This window comes from Pollicipes pollicipes, unplaced genomic scaffold (genome assembly GCF_011947565.3).
Source record: "Pollicipes pollicipes isolate AB1234 unplaced genomic scaffold, Ppol_2.1 Scaffold_6686;HRSCAF=7923_pilon_pilon_pilon, whole genome shotgun sequence".
NCBI classification, from domain to species: domain Eukaryota; kingdom Metazoa; phylum Arthropoda; class Thecostraca; order Pollicipedomorpha; family Pollicipedidae; genus Pollicipes; species Pollicipes pollicipes.
The window spans coordinates 32,594,963-32,611,898 of NW_023596921.1; the positions used below are offsets into that span (position 1 = coordinate 32,594,963).

The 16,936-nt window shown below is 53.4% G+C and overlaps 2 protein-coding genes and 1 long non-coding RNA gene across 3 annotated transcripts; 2 read left to right on the plus strand and 1 right to left on the minus strand.

Moving 5' to 3' along the window:
- Nucleotides 1–483: 483 nt before the first annotated feature.
- LOC119108201 (uncharacterized) lies at nucleotides 484–3,545 on the minus strand. Its single transcript, XM_037231776.1, has 3 exons — nucleotides 3,370–3,545; nucleotides 1,448–1,590; nucleotides 484–887 (listed from the first exon to the last, which is right to left on the minus strand). The coding sequence occupies exons 1-3, from the start codon at nucleotides 3,423–3,425 to the stop codon at nucleotides 484–486; spliced, it is 603 nt and encodes a 200-aa protein (XP_037087671.1). The 5' UTR covers nucleotides 3,426–3,545.
- A 741-nt stretch (nucleotides 3,546–4,286) lies between these two features.
- On the plus strand, nucleotides 4,287–7,388 carry LOC119107855 (uncharacterized). The gene is made up of 3 exons (XR_005095284.1): nucleotides 4,287–4,331; nucleotides 4,891–4,955; nucleotides 7,320–7,388. It is a non-coding gene; the product is annotated as an uncharacterized LOC119107855 (long non-coding RNA).
- A 120-nt stretch (nucleotides 7,389–7,508) lies between these two features.
- Nucleotides 7,509–16,537, plus strand: LOC119107915 (ubiquitin-like protein 3). The gene is made up of 4 exons (XM_037231506.1): nucleotides 7,509–7,624; nucleotides 8,236–8,344; nucleotides 12,647–12,811; nucleotides 15,004–16,537. The coding sequence occupies exons 1-4, from the start codon at nucleotides 7,577–7,579 to the stop codon at nucleotides 15,066–15,068; spliced, it is 387 nt and encodes a 128-aa protein (XP_037087401.1). The 5' UTR covers nucleotides 7,509–7,576; the 3' UTR covers nucleotides 15,069–16,537.
- Nucleotides 16,538–16,936: the final 399 nt, after the last annotated feature.

The following is a 16,936-nucleotide window of genomic DNA, read 5'->3' on the forward strand; positions in this document are numbered from 1 at the left end:
GCGCGAGCCCGCGCCGGGGGCGGCGGCATCGCCTGCTGGTACTAACGGGGATAAAAACCCGCTCATGCCTGGTTTGGTCACGCATCAGAAGCAGCCCGTTTCAGGTCCAGTCCGCGAGCGCGGCTTCGCTCCGGACGGCACGGGCATGCCCTGCGAGCAGCCGTGCCGCTGATGCGGGAAGACTCGCCCCGCAGTGAATAATACAGGATCGTATTGCATATTAGACCATGCAATGAAGCCGCATATCACCTATCATTAATAGGTGAATATCCATGAAGTCCGCAGGGGCGACGCGGCACACCAATACCCGATCAGAGATTCTAAAGCCTTGAAGCAAGATTGCCGCATTGACGTCGCGCTCATCGTTAGGACTCGGCCTTTTCGCCCAGTCCTCACACCACACGCACCAGCAGCTGATGCCAGCCGCTCAGCGTGAACAAAACAGCGGATCGCGAACAGATCTGTATTGAAGAAGAAGGAATGTCATACCGCATGCGCCGGGCTGGCCTCGAGGGCGCCCCAGCCCCGCGAGCGGTGTCCGGCAAGCGCCACTTCCACGTCTACAGCTAGCTGCACGGCCGCCGGCGGCCGGCGAGCGGCGAGATCGGCACACTGAAAGGCATGTGTAGCAGTGGATCGGGCGGCAGCGGCGGCGGCGGCGGCGCTCACCAGAGCGGCGTGGAGAAGCCGCCGGGTGGCACGCGGCCGCGCGCCGGCGCCGGCGCCGGCTCCGGCTTCTCGGCCGGCGGCGTCGCGGCCGGCTCGGCGCCGTCGCCGGCCGAGGCGGGGTCCACGCCGCCGTCCTCGCAGTTCTCCGAGTCGTCGGCACCAGCCTCGGTCTCGTCGGTTGTCGGCGTCGTCCTCCTGCGCCGCAGGGTCGGCCGGCTCTGCGGACGCGAGTGAGAGCACGATGACGGGGTGACATTCGCCGCGGCAGGCGTGCGGCGAGGCTCGAATGACGCGGCGATGGTCGTGTCCGAGTGAAGTGGGCCGAGTGAGACCTGCTGGTAGTTTGCTTGGATTTGGCACTAACGATACTGACATACTCTGATGTCAGGTTCCACAGAAATATCACCAAAAGCCTGATACGCATACGCATACCACTCATTCCATTATCAGATGCATCAGGGCAGCCTCATCGCGAGTGCCAAGAAAAGCAGGGTACTTCCAGGAGCTGCCCTTCCAGGCACCCCGTTCACTGGTAATGATGATTGTTTGTTTACCGAGTTTGTTTACAAAGCGAAGCCATCATCGCATCGCCAAGGCCATACTAAAGCCAGTCCTCCCGCGAAACCCGCAGAAGCAGAGACGCTGACAAATAGCAACGGGCTAAATCAGCACGCAAAACCCAACAAGCGCGGCCGCGCTCACAAGCGCGGCTCGCGCGGGCCAACCCCTGCCCCCGCTGGCGGCCGGCGCGTGCTTGGCCGGGGGCCACGGCGCTGACCTTCGGCCGGGGGCGCCGACTCGGCGGCCGGCGCGTCGCCGATGGACGCGCTCGAGGCGGAGTGGCGCGGCCGGGACGGCACTGGGGCGTCATCCGGCGGGCCGAAAATGTTGGACGAGCCACCGCCGGGGGGCTTCAGCACCCTGTGGCATGCGCACGCGACGGTCAGTATGCCCGCCTTTTTTGGTCGGTAGGTGGACTGCTGATGCACGCGATGGGCGTGGTCGCTGGACCAGTTTGATAAGGACATATATGTATGCTTGGGTCAGGGGCATGAGTGCTGAACCCAGTGATGTAACATCTGGATGGCTGAGGATGTACTTTGCATTGAACACTAAACACTGTCTATGCAAATCTATTTTTGTGCACACAACATTCTGATTCCATACAAACTTGCTGTATGATGCTGGGTCATCCACTGTGTGAAAAGCATATATGACTCCACCATGGAGCATGCCCCGAGGCATCTCGTGCACACAGAGGCACACAAGTCTTACACAACAAAGTAGCAGTTTTTCACTTGACTTATCAATTTTGATCTGATTTAGATCTCATAAAATGTACCACCACTAATATTTGGCTGTATGCATTCTGTGCCCATCTTAGCGACTGAGTGACACTGCGTGTCCCACATGTTTTCTGTGCCAGAGGTGCTGTGGGTATCGAATGCAGCTAGTGCCTTAACCGTGACCCCTGCAATGCAATGTTCTTAATAAAACAACACGTCTGTAAAGCTAATGAACTCTGCTGGCATTAAGTGCCTCAACATTGCATTAGGTGTCACTTTGAAAAATTTAAAAAACAAAAACAGATGACAAGAAATAGAAAAAAGCTTGCATTTGTACTTCAGGCATTACTATTCCCTCCCATGTCACCACATATTGATGACAAGTCTGAGCAATACAGCATGGATATGCATGATACAAGTGCCAATGCCCACCATAATACCTTTTCCTGATTATAGCATTACATGGTTAATACCAGTTGTTGCTCATTAATCACAAAGAGCATTGTTAGCACAACCTGGATGTCATGAGACTCAAGAAGTGCAGAAAGGGGAAGACCTGAATCAAACCAAAATCAAACAAATGCCATATCATCCTCTCTGCCCCTGGGGTGACCGCTTGGGCAACACCCTTGTCTCCATACATCGATCAACTAAATTAAAGCCCCTGTACAATGACAAAGATTTCAAGAGCACTACACATTTTGCTGGTGCCACCTGCTGTGTCTGTGCTGAATGGGTAACTCAGCTGCAAAAAACATGCCATAAAGGACAGTGTAAGTGCAGATGATTTTAAACTTTAAAGTTTGAGCTGTAAAATGTTTGATGCATTTCTAAATGTTCTAGCTTTAGTGATGCAAAGGTGCAATGGAAATCTTTGGGAAAAGTTTTGTGTAATTCTAGCCCACCAAAAGCAGAGCAGTATGAGTAATCAATGACTGTTAATAAGATCATGAGGAAAATCAACAACACCCTACACAGCTGAAAATGGCATGACAGGTCAAATTCTTACTTAGGGCAGGATTGAAACTACCCAAGCAACATGTCAACTGATCTGCCATCATTTGCTGACAGGTCAACATTTTATTTCTGGCAAGGTAAACATCATTGCATCCTAAAAGTACTCTGCATTCAATCTGTGGCTTCCCATCTCCTAAAGATGATGTCCAAACCAAGCTGCCACACAAAAAAACTCAAACGCCAACTCATCCTAACAGTGAATGGATTATTTGCCAACTGGGCCCAGTTTGCAGACAAGGCTTGAGCCACCAAAAAACATGCTGAATTTTTCCGATTTAGTGACCCAACATGAGCATGTCAATGTTGACTGAAAATAAAATGGCATGATAGCAATAAGACTGAAGACAACTGAAAAACTTACGAACTCTGACTGTCACACAACGCGAAAACTACCAACCTGCTAGAGATTCGTTCAGAACCACCCAAACCGATTGTCAGTTCTGTCGTCGTCATGTTGGTTAACAATGTAAAACACTAAACGGTCCCAAGTCGCACAACCAACACCACCAAACGCTGCGCCAACGCCCTAGTGCCAGATTTGAATCGCCTTTGTACTGGAGCGCCCAAGGCTGGCCTTTCACTTCCAACATGGTGTCTTGAGTCAGCTGTCCTTAATGCTGAAGTGTGAAATGCACCAATCACAAGGCAGTGACGAATTGGCTTGCGCGGAGCTCCGTCCCCACCCAAATTTCTTTACAGCACGCAATAATTAAGTGAAACGTAAAGTTGTCTCCATCCAAGAGGTTTGAATCACTTCACAAACTTTCCAGTTCTCAAAAAATAGATGTTAGGGCAGCCTACGTTATGTAACTGTTTTTGCAGAAACGCCCTATTGTTTGTCATTACATGGGTCGCAAATAATTGCTGATCAAAAAATATAAAAAACAGAGGTTCAGGAGTATTTAACCCTGGTTCTGCCCTATGGGCGTTGACAGGAAAGACATGGCCTTGGCTGGAATGGCATCCTTGGCCCAATTCAGCCTCTCCTGGTCGCTATGCCCTTGGTTCTGGTACCAAGACAATGCAAGGTACGAAATTAAGACACCCATTGTTCCCTCCCTTTTGAATTATTGGAGGTCGTGTGGTTCGTATGGTGTGGGTGTGCAGAGTCACACAGAGGGGCTGCTGGGGAGCCCTTTCGTATTTGTTGTCAATCTGTTATTGATGACGTCAAGCATTGAATGCGAACATTGCGTTAGGATTTGGTATTTAGCCAGCTGAAATAGCTGCGCCAGCTGTTGCAAAGAACTGGCGCATTTGTATCATGTTTCTCATAGATGTATCCACCGTCTGTCATCAATGTTATCAGTGTCAGTCGACGCTGGTGGACGGCGGGGTTGGGTGCAGCATCTGGAGTCGGTAATTGAGAAACCGATACGCAGGCGCTGCGTGCTTTTATGCAGTTGCTTATTTACTTTTTAACGGATCAAATCCAGGGCTAGCATTTTTTTAATTGTATGTAAAGATAATAGTACTTGGCGGGAAGCCGTTGTTGAGTGTTACAAAAGTGATGATTGTGTGCCCTTTCAGAATAAGCAAAAGGCCTCCGAACGTTCCTTCCAATGAGTTTCAACCACCGTGTATCATGATAGCTCTTTGCCATCTAAGCATCCACAAATGAAGTGCATTTAACTGCACTTTAGTGTTAAAGGTTGTTTTGTGTGCTTGCCTCATGCACATGTGGATGGAGAAACATTATTTATTGGTCAATGATTGATTTGCTTCATACAGACATAAAGTAAAGTGTAACAAGGAGATGCAAGAGTATTTATGTTCTGCTTCCCCCCATCCTCCTCTCTGTACAAGCATGTAGCATGTTTGGGAAACGAGTAAGGTTACAGGTACATAAACATCCCTGTATTTATGTTTTGCTAGCTCCCTGCATCTTTAAGGATTAATAGGATATTTCTATTTTCAGGGAGTAATTATCTGCACTATTTTGATATCCAGATTGTCTTAAAATAATTAACTAAGTGCCTGTGGGTAAGTTTCTTAGAAAAGCTTTTGCAAGTTTTTTTTTAACTGTTCAGCCTTTTGTATATTTTAAAATCATTCCATTCCCCCAATCTCTGCTGTATTATGTCTAAACATTAGCAAACCCTTACTAAAATTCAAATATACTATGTCAGCTCAAATCATCATTTCAAAATCATATAGCTCAAAATAAAAGGAGTTAAAAGATGTGTCATGCATGAATGTCAATAACTAAATTATGGTATCAGTATCATTCCACTTACCTCCAAGAATGCCATGATCATGTTGTTAGTAATCAATCATTGTAGTATATATATATATATATATATATATAATATAGTATATTATGATTATCTTCAGACCCAAGAAGACTTAGTGATGGATAGTTTCATGCAATGCCTGTGCCACTGTTGTGAAGGTTATGCCATCTATTTTTTGTGTGCATTATGATGCTCAAACATATTTCTCTATACCTTTCTGATTTATTTGGCCTCATTTTTCTGCTATGCTTAATGATGAGGATAATCTCAGGTATATTTAAGCTTCAAATGTACAGTCTGGTATGGCCTAGTTTGTAAGGATATTGGGAGTCTAGTGTTTGACCCACAGTAGTAAATATTGATCTATAAATGTCTGCCAATTTCCTTTTCCATTTCTTTGTCACCATGCATATGGTTCCATTAAATGCTAGAGATCCAACAATTTTGACATTTTGTTCAGATTTGTGAAAACTGAAAAATGTAGCACCATCAAACTATCTAGCTAAATTAGTGGTTTTTGGCATCTTTAATGTACCAACCTTTTTGTTATGTCACACTAAGTTTCTACAAGCCTATATTTCTAGCTTTATTTACAAGCATGTACCATATGTGGGGAATGAGAGGGGCAACAGGCATATGAACTTCCACTAATGGTTGTGTTTTAACTTTATGTATAATAATAGCTGTTTTGGTAGTTGTGCCACACCAGCTTTCATCATGTTCATGGTGTATGCATCCAGGGATTAAGGAATAATAGCCAATATGCTGAGAAGTGATAAGATTCCTATGATATGGGCAAGGGATCATCCTGCTTGTCTTGATATCCCTTCCCCTTGATTTGTGTTCCAGATATGAATGCCACAAGATTTGGTGCCACAAAAAATGGAACAGTGGTTGGGGCTTGGATGTATATGTGATCCAATAGGATGCAGCACAATTTTAAAGCAGAAAAAAGTAAATGGAAAAAGGAGGCTGATATCTGTGCAAAAGAATTGTGCAAAAGTGATTATTGAACCAAATACAGACCTGGAAACCATCAGGGAGATGCCATCACAAAAGCTTGATAATGGACATAATGGTCCCTTACCTGCAAATGTGTTCTAGATTTGAAAGCAACTGCTGCAGCTGTTGCCTGATGTTGACTTTTGATGAGTCCCTTTGGTCTGATGCATAGTTGAGAAAGCTCAGTGGGCTTAGAAACCTCAGAGAAAACAAACCATTAGAAGGTGGAATATTACACTTAAGATGGTGTTTTATCAGTTGGACAATAACTTAAGAAAGTATTGAGCACTAGCAGGCCTCAGGAATAGCTCTGTCAGCAAGTAAATATTGAAATGAAATTCATATGAAACAGTATGATCTTGGATGCACTGGAGCAGCACTCCTTTAACTTTGTGGCTCATTAGTGCATTTGAGTTCAAATTAGACAAAAGTATTTAGTATGCCATGTGAAATTTATTCAAGGCTACTCTGCATAACATATGAAATGTTGCTTTAGACAGCATCACTGGTTCCATAAGAAATCCTTAGACCTGAAGCTAACCACTCAGGTCACAGGATAAAATGTTGTCTTCACTCATCATAGATAATGTATAGAACAGGGTTACTGTTTTTGAAAATTCATTTTGTGTGCTGTTGTCAGTTGAATTAAACTGTCTACTTTAAGTTTTCCCACAGTACATATGGAAAGAGACAGCCTTCGGTTTGGTATGTCATCTGTCACAGGTCAACATCCCATACCTAAATCATAGTCAGCACTGCTTTCAACTTTCCGTTCTTCAGACTTTAGTTCCTGTCTGCTTCGCTCAGCCGCAAGTACGCGCTCACGACTGATGTTATGTTTAGAAGACCAACAGATACCTAAGTTCTCCCAACAGTCCCGACGACGTCCGCCGGAGCGCCGCGGCGACGGGTCCCGGCCCGGGGCGGCGGGCGGCGGCGGGTCCCGGCCCGGGGCGGCGGGCGGCGGCGGGTCCCCGGCCCGCGGCGGGCGGGCGGCGGGCCGGGTCCCGGCCTACGGCGGCAGCCGCCCTGCCGTCGGCGTGCGGCCGTGTCGCGGCGCCGTCGAGCGGGCGGTGGCGGCGGTTCGCGTGTGACGCGTGTCGTGCCGCAGGTGCCGCCGCCGCCGGTGACTCACGCCATGTGAGGCGTGCGCGTCGGAGCGGGACGCCACCGACTGTACGCCGCCGTCGACGGGCGGCGCGGCGACGCCGAGCAGCGGCCCGAGCCGCCGGCGCGCCGGCGTGGGGTCCAGGCGGGCCGCCCGCTGCGCACGCTCCGGCCGGGAGGCGGAGTCGGCCGGGGAGCGGCAGCGCCGAGAACACGGCGGCCGGTGACGCGCCGGGCCCGGCCCGGGTCCCGCTGGACGTCATGTCGCGGGCCGTGGCCGCGCGCAACAAACACGTGCCGGCGGACAAGGTGAGGCCCGCGCACTGCGGGGCTGGCGGATTTGGGCGGCTGTCTCGCTCCCCGGGCGGTGCGACGTTTTGTTCCTCGGCCTGTGTGGACATGGCAGTCTGTGGGGATGGGTTTCGTAAGTTTTTGTGGACAAAGCGTAGGATGGTGCGGGAAAACGTCGATATTGATTACCTTTGAGTAGAAAGTGATGTACACTAGGAGCGGGGCCACTGCGAACTGGAAATTTCAATCGTGAAGTGCAACTCGCTTTTCCCTCGTCCTCGCTTTCGCAATCAGTGTCAGCTGACGACTGAGATCCATTCGTGGACGCCAGTGCTCTACCAATGCATCTCCCCTGCTGCAGCGAAATCGATGCAGCTGTACAAAGCGCCCGTTTTCCCTAGAAGCAACTGCCCTCTTTCTATAGACTGCCAACGTCTCATCACATCCGACGTACCCACGATCGCGCTATGGGCGTTATACCGGGCATGCCACCTGTGGGACTGCTCAGTCTCCACTCCCTTCCACGTGACTCCTGGCTTCCCCACCGTCGCCGGCGACGCTCCCGTCCACTGAGATAGCCCTCCCCGAGCGTGTGCGAGGCTGAGCCCGCTGCGCGCGTGGCGTTGCAGATCAACCTGCGGCTGATCCTGGTGAGCGGCCAGAGCCGGGAGTACCTGTTCGACAGCTCGGACTCGGCCGGCGACATCGCACAGTTCGTGTTCGACACGTGGCCCGAGGGTGAGTGTCGGCCGTCCGGCGGCGGCCAGCGCGTGGAGAAGGTCAGCGCCGGTGGGTGGTGGCGCGGACTGGGCGGGCGGTCACTGGGTGTGGGGAAGTGGCGACAGCGTCGGCGTCGGCAGCCCGCGGTCGGCGGGTGAATGTGTGGCACAGTGGGGCCAAGTGCGGGGTGGAGGGGAGCGCTGTCGGGAGCCGAGTGTGCTGTCCGCCCTGGACGAACCCTTTCCAAGAATAGCATCGGTAGTAAACACCGCTGCCGCCAATACAGGCATCGGCGGCGTCGACATTGTTCACTGGGAGCGAGCTAGGGGACCTGGTCTCCAGTAACTTATGGGCAGCAGTGCACAAAATAGGCTGGAGCACACACGCTCTGCGTGTATCGTGCTCCGCGTTTCAAAAGGTGCGCCAGCGCGTAAAGGGGCGCAATAGGTTGAAGTACTTTTTAAAGTTTGTCCACTAGGTATGTAGTAAATGGACAATGCTCCATTGGACCCGACTTGGCTGGTAAATGCGGTGAATGGGCGAGTGGCGACAGGGACTGGTGGCGTGGTCAGCGCACGGAGTGCGACTGGAGAAGCGCAACCCGCGTCGTGACACCCCTTTTTGGGAGCGCCAGCGACTGCGTTGGCCATAGTAGCACCCATGGGCCATGGCGCAGCCAGGATACGGGCCCGAGCTCCCCACGTGGGAGTCCAAGGTGCCAACCATTCGCCCAATGCACGGTGCACGGGTAGCTACTGCGCGGGGGGGGGGGGGGCTGGCGCTGGGCTCGGTTGTCAACGTGGACAGTGACCGCGGTTGGTTGTAACTTGACGGCGAGGTGGAAGTGAAGGCCAGTGAGGCCGGTTGGATTTCTTATGGGGTCCCCGATTAGTCAGGCCATTGGCCCGACGGGGCGTGTGCGCCGCGTTCAAACCGTGTTGGCATAACTCTGTTCACGAGCGTACACCGGTGCCTGGATCTATGATGAGAAGACATTTTGGGGACACGGAACCTTTGAGTTTGAATGTAGTGTTGTGTTTGGATGTAATTGACGGATCGGCCCGTGAATAGTCTCATCGATGGTGTTTTCAGTTTACGACTTTTGAAATTAAGTTTCCGCAGGAGCGGAGTCGGGAGGCGAGGAGCAAGCAAAACGTTTCCGTGAAAAACTGACGTTTCGAGAACATTCTGTATGCCTGCTCGTTGCGACCGTCTTCTAGGTTTGGAATTTGGCGTCGGCAGCCTGCGGCCGGCGGGTAAATGTGTGGCACGGTGGGGCCAAGCGTGGGGTGGAGGGGAGCGCTGTCGGGAGCCGAGTGTGCTGTCCGCCCTGGACGAACCCTTTCCAAGAATAGCATCGGCAGTAAACACCGCTGCCGCCAATACAGGCATCGGCGGCGTCGACATTGTTCACTGAGAGCGAGGCGGGGGACCTGGTCTCCAGTAACTTACAGGAAGCAGCGCAAAAAATAGCCCGAGGCACACACGCTCTGCGTGTATCGTGCTCCGCGTTTCAAAAGGTGCGCCAACGCCTAAAAGGGCGCAATGGATCGAAGTACTTTTTTAAAGTTGATCCACTAGGTATTTAGTAAATGGACAATGCGCCATTGGCCCCGACTTGGCGGGATTTGACATTAACTTGTCATACGTACTGACTATATCTTAAGCTGTTCAGTGTACCTGCGTTGAACATGGCATGTGCATAAGAGCACATCTGTTGACCTTATTCTTCGGTGCTAGTCGAAAAGGGGGAGGAAATAGCTATACAGGGATGTTTCGGCCACAAGCTTGTCTCGTAACAGTTGGTACAAAAATGGAAAGGCAAATGGACGAGACACATATGCTCATCCAGTTATTCAACTATTTCATACTATTCAACTAATTTCAACAACATAATTTCATACTATTCAACATACTATTCAACTATTTCATACTAAAGATGTTATTGTAGTTACTATTATCGTACTTCTTGCATTTCGAAAAGGGGGAGCGGCCGACTGTCAATGCATTGTTATGATTGCATCCCACCTTCGCTTCAGCTACCAATGAGCAGTCATTCCAAGAGAAGTGCTCCTGGCTGTGTCTTGCACGAACAACGATAAGCGTTCCACCCCGGCATGGCAGGTTATTTGCCTCCGTGGGACGGTAGTCTTGTAACGCCGCGAGCGCCCGTTCGTCGGTTCCTCGGTTAGTGAACGATTGTGGGGGACGCATGTTTTGATTGCCAGGCTGTAGCTTAATTGCCAGGCTGTAGCTGAAGAAGGCGACGACCTATGTGGTTTTTTATCTGATTATTCGACGTATCATCTTATTGTAGGAGAAGGGCTATACCAAAAAAAGGAAAATAACTATACCAAAAATTATTGCTAGTGCCTCTTAGTTGTAGCGCGGTTTAAGACCATTAGCCCGGTGTGGCGTGTTCGCTCGCTCACCTTAAGCCCGCGGACTGGATCACGATCACCGGATGGTGCTACTTCGGCGTCTGCCGTACGCCTGTGAGCTTTGCAAAGAATACATAAGAAAATAAATGACGGATTAATGTCAATTTTGTCAACCGAAGGGCGAAATTTTAGACGCGTATGCAGTTTAATCGCGCGACGCCTTACATAACAGGCGTTACGCAGTTTCATACATTACCGGCTTCACGAATTTACATCATATATGCGTATATATATATATATATATATATATATATATATATATATATATATATATATATATATATACATACTCCAAGTAGAAAAGAGTGCGTTGCTTTGTCTCCTGCCTGGCGCATTGCGTGAGTGCTTCCCGGCCCACCACAATCAGTGGCGTGTCCTATACAACACCGTCGTCTTCACAAGATCGGTCCTGCCTTGGTGAATAACAGAGCGCAGCACCGCTCACAGTGTGGGACCAAAGCGTGTCGACAAAACGGCCGTTGCGCGACCGCGCCTTCTCTCCCGTGCCTAACAGCCGGGCCGGGCGGGCGTCACCCAGTTTCTCCCACACTTCGGTGCGTCATGCATCAAAGCTCGTGACGTGAATGTGGCGGCTTGAACGCCGGGCGAATAGCTGTTTACCAGTGTGGCGCACACGCGTGCAGAGACGCGCGTTTAGGCGGCGTTTGAGCTGCCGTGGCCTGTCCGCCGCGCGCGGCTCCGCCATATCGGTGGGCGAGCCGAGCCGGCCGTGTGGGCGGTGACGATCCGAGCGCGGGCTGCGGCGCTGTGTGGGCGGAAAGCGGCTGTGATTGGGCGCCTCCGACAGTGATTGTGCAAGACGGAGCGGGACGGTAATGAAGGCTTTGGCAGAGACCGGCCTGTGAGACCTCTGGGCGGAGTGTGGAAGGTGCCGGGGCCTTGTGAGGCCTCTGGGCGCAGTGTGCGGTGTCGGTGCCGCCGCTGCCGTGTGGAAGGTCCCGGGGCCTTGTGAGGCCTCTGGGCGGAGTGTGGAGGGTGCCGGGGCCTTGTGAGGCCTCTGGGCGGAGTGTGTGGTGTCGGCGCCGCCGCCGCCGTGTGGAAGGTCCCGGGGCCTTGCGCCCATACTGTCCTGATGTACCTCCCGGCTGTCGGGCTCTGGTCTTTGTGCCGTCGCATGCCGGACATCGATGCAGTTATTGTGAGTTTTATCCGCGTGATATACTCACCGCAATAGCACCCTCAAGTCGCCGCGTAATTAAAATGTGAGGAGACCGCAAAGTGGCCTCAGTAGCCGATGCGCTCCATCATACCAATCATCATCATCGTGGCGCGTGCACTGTATCGAACGGCGCCGGTGTTCCTGGGACGCCACCTGCATAGTCGTTTGTCGCCCATGGCAAAGACCCGCTGATTAGTGCAGGAATGCACGCGGGTATTTTGCCGAATGATCTTGAACACTTCTGGTTGGCGAGTGTGGTGTGAAGCGCTCCAAATAAAAGCTGCGGTTTGTAACATACTCACCTGACAACATCCTGTACTGCTGTTCACTTCCAATGTCCGTATGTGTTGTGGCCAGTTGTGGGCAGGCAGGAAGCCAAGGCAGTTAAGGCTTGTGCTGCAAGGCGTGCGTTTCCTCTCTGTTTTCGGCGACGGTGCTTCGTATGTGTAGCTGAGACTTTCGGAGAGCACATGGTCATGACCATGATTTTGCCGTGTGAGCGGCTGCGTGAGTGTTTGGTCAGCATCACTGCCGACACCTGCCGCTGGGTGCAGCGGACCTGTTGACTGCTGATCTGTCACTGGGTGCAGCGGACCTGTTGACTGCTGACCTGCCGCTGGGTGCAGCAGACCTGCTGACTTCTGACCTGCCGCTGGATGCAGCGGACCTTTTGCTCACCCCATCTGGGCCGCGCCGCAGAATGGAGTGAGGAGGCGGTGAGCCAGGCCGAGGTGCTGCGGCTGATCTACCAGGGCCGCTTCCTGCACAACAACGTGACGCTGGCCGCGCTGGGCCTGCCGCTCGGCAAGACCACCGTCATGCACCTGGTGCCGCGCGAGAGTCTGCCCGAGCCCAATTCACAGGGTGAGTGGTGTGCTGGCGCTGGCGCCGGACTATCCAGAGTGACGTCGCGTCCAAGTAGAGCCGGCGGGCAGTAATATTAGAATACGTGACTACGTGCCTCCGTGGAACAAGGGTATCGACCTGGGCGGCGGGCAGGGGATAAGCCAAGTGTGCTCCGCGGGGCCCGAGTGCAGAGTCGCGATCAATCCACGACTGCGTCCGGGACGTGGGATGGGATGGTCGCGGTGGTCGTGTCTGTGGGTGTGAGTGGGTGTGCGTGCGTGCGTGCGTGCGTGCGTGCGTGCGTGCGTGCGTGCATGCGTGCGTGTGGGTGTGCATGTGTATGAGTACGTGCGTACGTGCTATGCCGTGCCGGTGTCTGCCGGGGTCGCTGTAGGCAATAGCGCGAGGCACGACCATCGACCGGTGTTTCCCGTGACCGGCCGGCAATATTGACGCGGCGCGCGCCCCATGGAGAACGGCTCGATGACGCGGTGTGGAGCGAACGCTGTCACCGGCGACGGCGCCTGTTCACGCGCTGTCACCCTCACCTGAATGTCAGGTCACGCGCGGGGCGTGAACTGACATTCAGCGCCATTCACGCCCCTGCGCCTCCCGTGGCTTTGCGGACTGGCCTTTTCAAATTGTTATACTGCAGAGTATTGGGCGTTAATCAGGTTTTCGCTTGCGTTCGCGGCTGCGTCACAAGTACTGCCTTGTGTATAATAGATGCACGTTCAGATATGCTTTAAACCACATGTTTTCCCCGCCATCGATTGCAAAGGGGAGCCGAAGTAGTGCAGTGGATGAATCACGAGTACTGTCTGTTCATGCTGTGACTGCAACCGGTTCCATCGCTCGTGTCGTGGCATTGATCTGTAGGGCAGGAAGTATGGCATATGCACCACCAATAGCTTTGCAATTACACGCCCAAAGCCAATGGGTTGGCGCCGTGCTCAGGTCCATTTTTACAGTTAATCACACATGTATTGTCTGGTCGGAGGTTAGTTATTCGCCTTTGGTTTATATTTCCCTGCTGTGATTTTCAGGCTCTGTGGCATGCTCATGTGCATAGTCGTATATTTGTGGTATGCTGAAATATTCGTGGCATGCTCATGTTGCCCTTGTGTAGTTGCATTGTCGTTCCTAATCTCGTAAAATTTGTTATAAAATATCGCACCCTGCTACTAAGCCCTTATTAAACATTTTTGTGCAGAATCTAGTAGTTTGTTGATGAACGATTCGTGGAAAATTAGAAAGAATGGTTGAATTGCAACTGCACTGACCGATTCCTTGGCTGGCATGTGTGACCAGTGTTCCCAAATACGTGCCGTGTGACCTTACTGAAACTTGTGATTAGGGTTGAGATCACACCTGCATTTTCTATGGTACCGTCTTATGTCGCAGACAAAAAAGGGAACGTACTTTTGAGGGACAGCTATTGGCCCTAAGCCATTATTGGCAGGGGTTGCGCTATCACGTGGCCATGCAGTTTCCGCGCTGGAAACGTGAAGCAGTTAGTCGTGATTCGCCTTTCCTTTGCTCAGAGCATACACGCCCTTTTTGGCAACCCAATGATTGTTGTATTTTGTACTCGCTGCGGGTAGCCGTCCTCGAAACGTATGCGCCTGACGACGGAGAAGCTCTGACAAACCGGCAGCGCGCCTGCTTTCCGTATTGAACTAGTCACACCTGTTCTGCCTGTCGCCTTGTGACGCCGTGAGCCAGGCACTCCCAAACAGCTTGAACTCGACCCGATGGACTGTCGACTGCTTGGGCTTCTCGGCACCGCTAGCCTGACCTCCGGTGTTGTTGACCACGACTCTGTTTAGATCTGGCACCTCTGACCTCTGACACGGCTGACTACGAACACTGCTGACCTCTGACACGCTGACCTCTGACACTGATGGCCACTGATACTGCTGACCTCTGACACCTCTGACCTCTGACACCTCTGACCTCTGACACCGCTGACCTCTGACACCGCTGACCTCTGACACTGATGGCCACTGATACTGCTGACCTCTGACACCGCTAATCACTGACTGTTGGCCGCCGACACTACTGACCACTGACTGCTGGCCACCGGCACCGCTGACCTCCGACACCTCTGACGTCTGACACCGCTGACCTCTGACACCGCTGACCTCTGACACCGTTGACCTCTGACACCGCTTTCCTCTGGCACCGCTGACCTCTTGGCTCCCTTACAGACGAGCACCAGAAGAGCAAGGCGGGTTCCCGCGGCTGCTGCTCGTCGCCCTGCGTGCTATCGTAGCCGTCCTGGCTCCCGCCGCTCTCGGCGTGCGGTGCGGCTCCTGTCCGGCTCCTGACCCGCACCGAGCTCCGGTCGCGCCCGAGGGACGACGCCGGTGCCGAAGACGGCCGCGGAGCACGGCGCCGGCTGCCGGCGGGGGGCCTCGGACCGCGGCGCGTGAGAAGGGACTGCCGCCGGGGTCCGCCGGCGCCGCGTGCGCCGCGGGTGTGAGGACCGGTGCGAGTGTGCCGGCGGACGCGGTGGCGGCGGGCCGCAGGAGCGCACCGGGCGCTGCCGCCGCCAGAGGGGTGGCGGCCACTCGCCAGCGGGGCAAAGGCGCGGATGTTGCGTGCTTCTCAGCAGGCCCCGTACGGAGGTTCATTCCCATGATGTGTTGTGTAGCGTGACCGAAGTGTGCGTTTTGGTGTTGCGTGCTTGCGTTCGCACCTCCTTTTCTTTTAACCTAGTGCGCTGCCGGCGTCGAACGAGTCTACGACGGACAAGGATCGGCTGGTGGATCTAGGCGCGCGCGCCGACATTCCACGGTGTGAACGCACCTAGAAGCTCGTTGGCTGTCCCGCCATCTGTGATCTTGAATGGGAACTTGTAGTTAGTAGATCGCTGGCTAGTGTTTACAGGTGTGCTTGCCTAGCCTTTCGGGCACGGACGGTGTTTTAAATTTACGTAGCGTTGTTCAATTGCCGGTGAATGTGCTGCCTGATGTGCGAATCCCATCGTTAAAAGTTCCTTTTTGAGAATGCCGGGCTCTGAGATCCGATCATGACGCCCTGGATGGTTTGTGAGGTGTTCTTTCAGTGAGCATTGTCTTGTTATTCAGCTCACATACGATGATAGCATAACCTCTCGAATCTGTCCAAATATGCTTGTGTCTATTGCTAGCCAGTGCTTTCTCACTGTACGTTAGATTGCTGGTCGGTATCCACCAGCGGTGCATGGCGTCCCCATGTACTGCGGTGTGCCGCGTCCGTGAGGCTGACAAGTTTCCCCTTGTGATGATCTGAGGCCACCTCATTTTCGCCATGTGGGGGCCTGAGACCACCGCGTTCCCGTCATGTGTGGATCTGAGGCCGGTGCGCTGTCTGAGGGCGTGCGTTTCCATCGAGCGGCGACGCAAGCTCCGCGCGCTCCCGTCATGTGTGAGCACCGCTCGTGGCCTGAGACGCCATGTCGCCACGTGACGGTGATCTGCGGCGCGTCCGGTCCCATGTCGTGGTGAACCCCGGCACTCCCACCTGAGGCGGGCGGCCGCCGCCGTCCAGAGCGCCCCCCTGCGGTGGCCGGCGGGCCGCGGCGCAGCCCGTGCATGGCCATGCTCGAATACTCAGCTGACGCGCCGACTGTGGAGGGCCGCGCCGCCAGGGCGCCGACCGAGCAGCGCCCGCGCGTCGCAGTCTCGGAGGCTCCGCGTTCGCTTTTAAGGTTTGTTGTTTGAGCGAGGTGATAGGCGTAAATAGACTTATTGTACCGTGGTGTTGCCGTTTCTCAGCCGGCGCGGCTCGGTCGGGCGCTCACGTGGATCCGTGCCGAGGCGCCGCCATAAAAACGGGCGCGCGCGCCGTTGGCCGGCTGACCTTGGGTTCCGGGCCGGCGTCACAGCCGACAGGTGCCGCCGTGTGTCGGGCAGGAGCGGGCCCACATTCGGCCGTGGACGGCGTCTGCGAACACCGCACCGGAGGCGGGGGATTCTTACGCCGTCGACGGGTGCTGGCGAGGGGTCTCAGAGCCGTGCCACCTCCCGCCTGAAGCGCATATTATAGTCATCCAACCACCTTATGCAAGCGCCAATGTCACCGAAAGCCTTCTACATCAAGCCATCTACAAGCAAGGCGCAATAACTAACCATTCCTCAGTAACGAGGGTGCGTTCGT

Coding starts and splice junctions, on each gene's coding strand:
- LOC119107915 (XM_037231506.1), top strand. CDS start 7,577: ATGTCGCGGGCCGTGGCCGCGCGCAACAAACACGTGCCGGCGGACAAG. Junction 7,625..8,235: donor AACACGTGCCGGCGGACAAG/GTGAGGCCCGCG, acceptor GTGGCGTTGCAG/ATCAACCTGCGGCTGATCCT. Junction 12,812..15,003: donor GCCCGAGCCCAATTCACAGG/GTGAGTGGTGTG, acceptor GCTCCCTTACAG/ACGAGCACCAGAAGAGCAAG.
- LOC119108201 (XM_037231776.1), bottom strand. CDS start 3,425: ATGACGACGACAGAACTGACAATCGGTTTGGGTGGTTCTGAACGAATC. Junction 1,591..3,369: donor TCTGAACGAATCTCTAGCAG/GTTGGTAGTTTT, acceptor CGCATGCCACAG/GGTGCTGAAGCCCCCCGGCG. Junction 888..1,447: donor GTCGGCGCCCCCGGCCGAAG/GTCAGCGCCGTG, acceptor TCGCGTCCGCAG/AGCCGGCCGACCCTGCGGCG.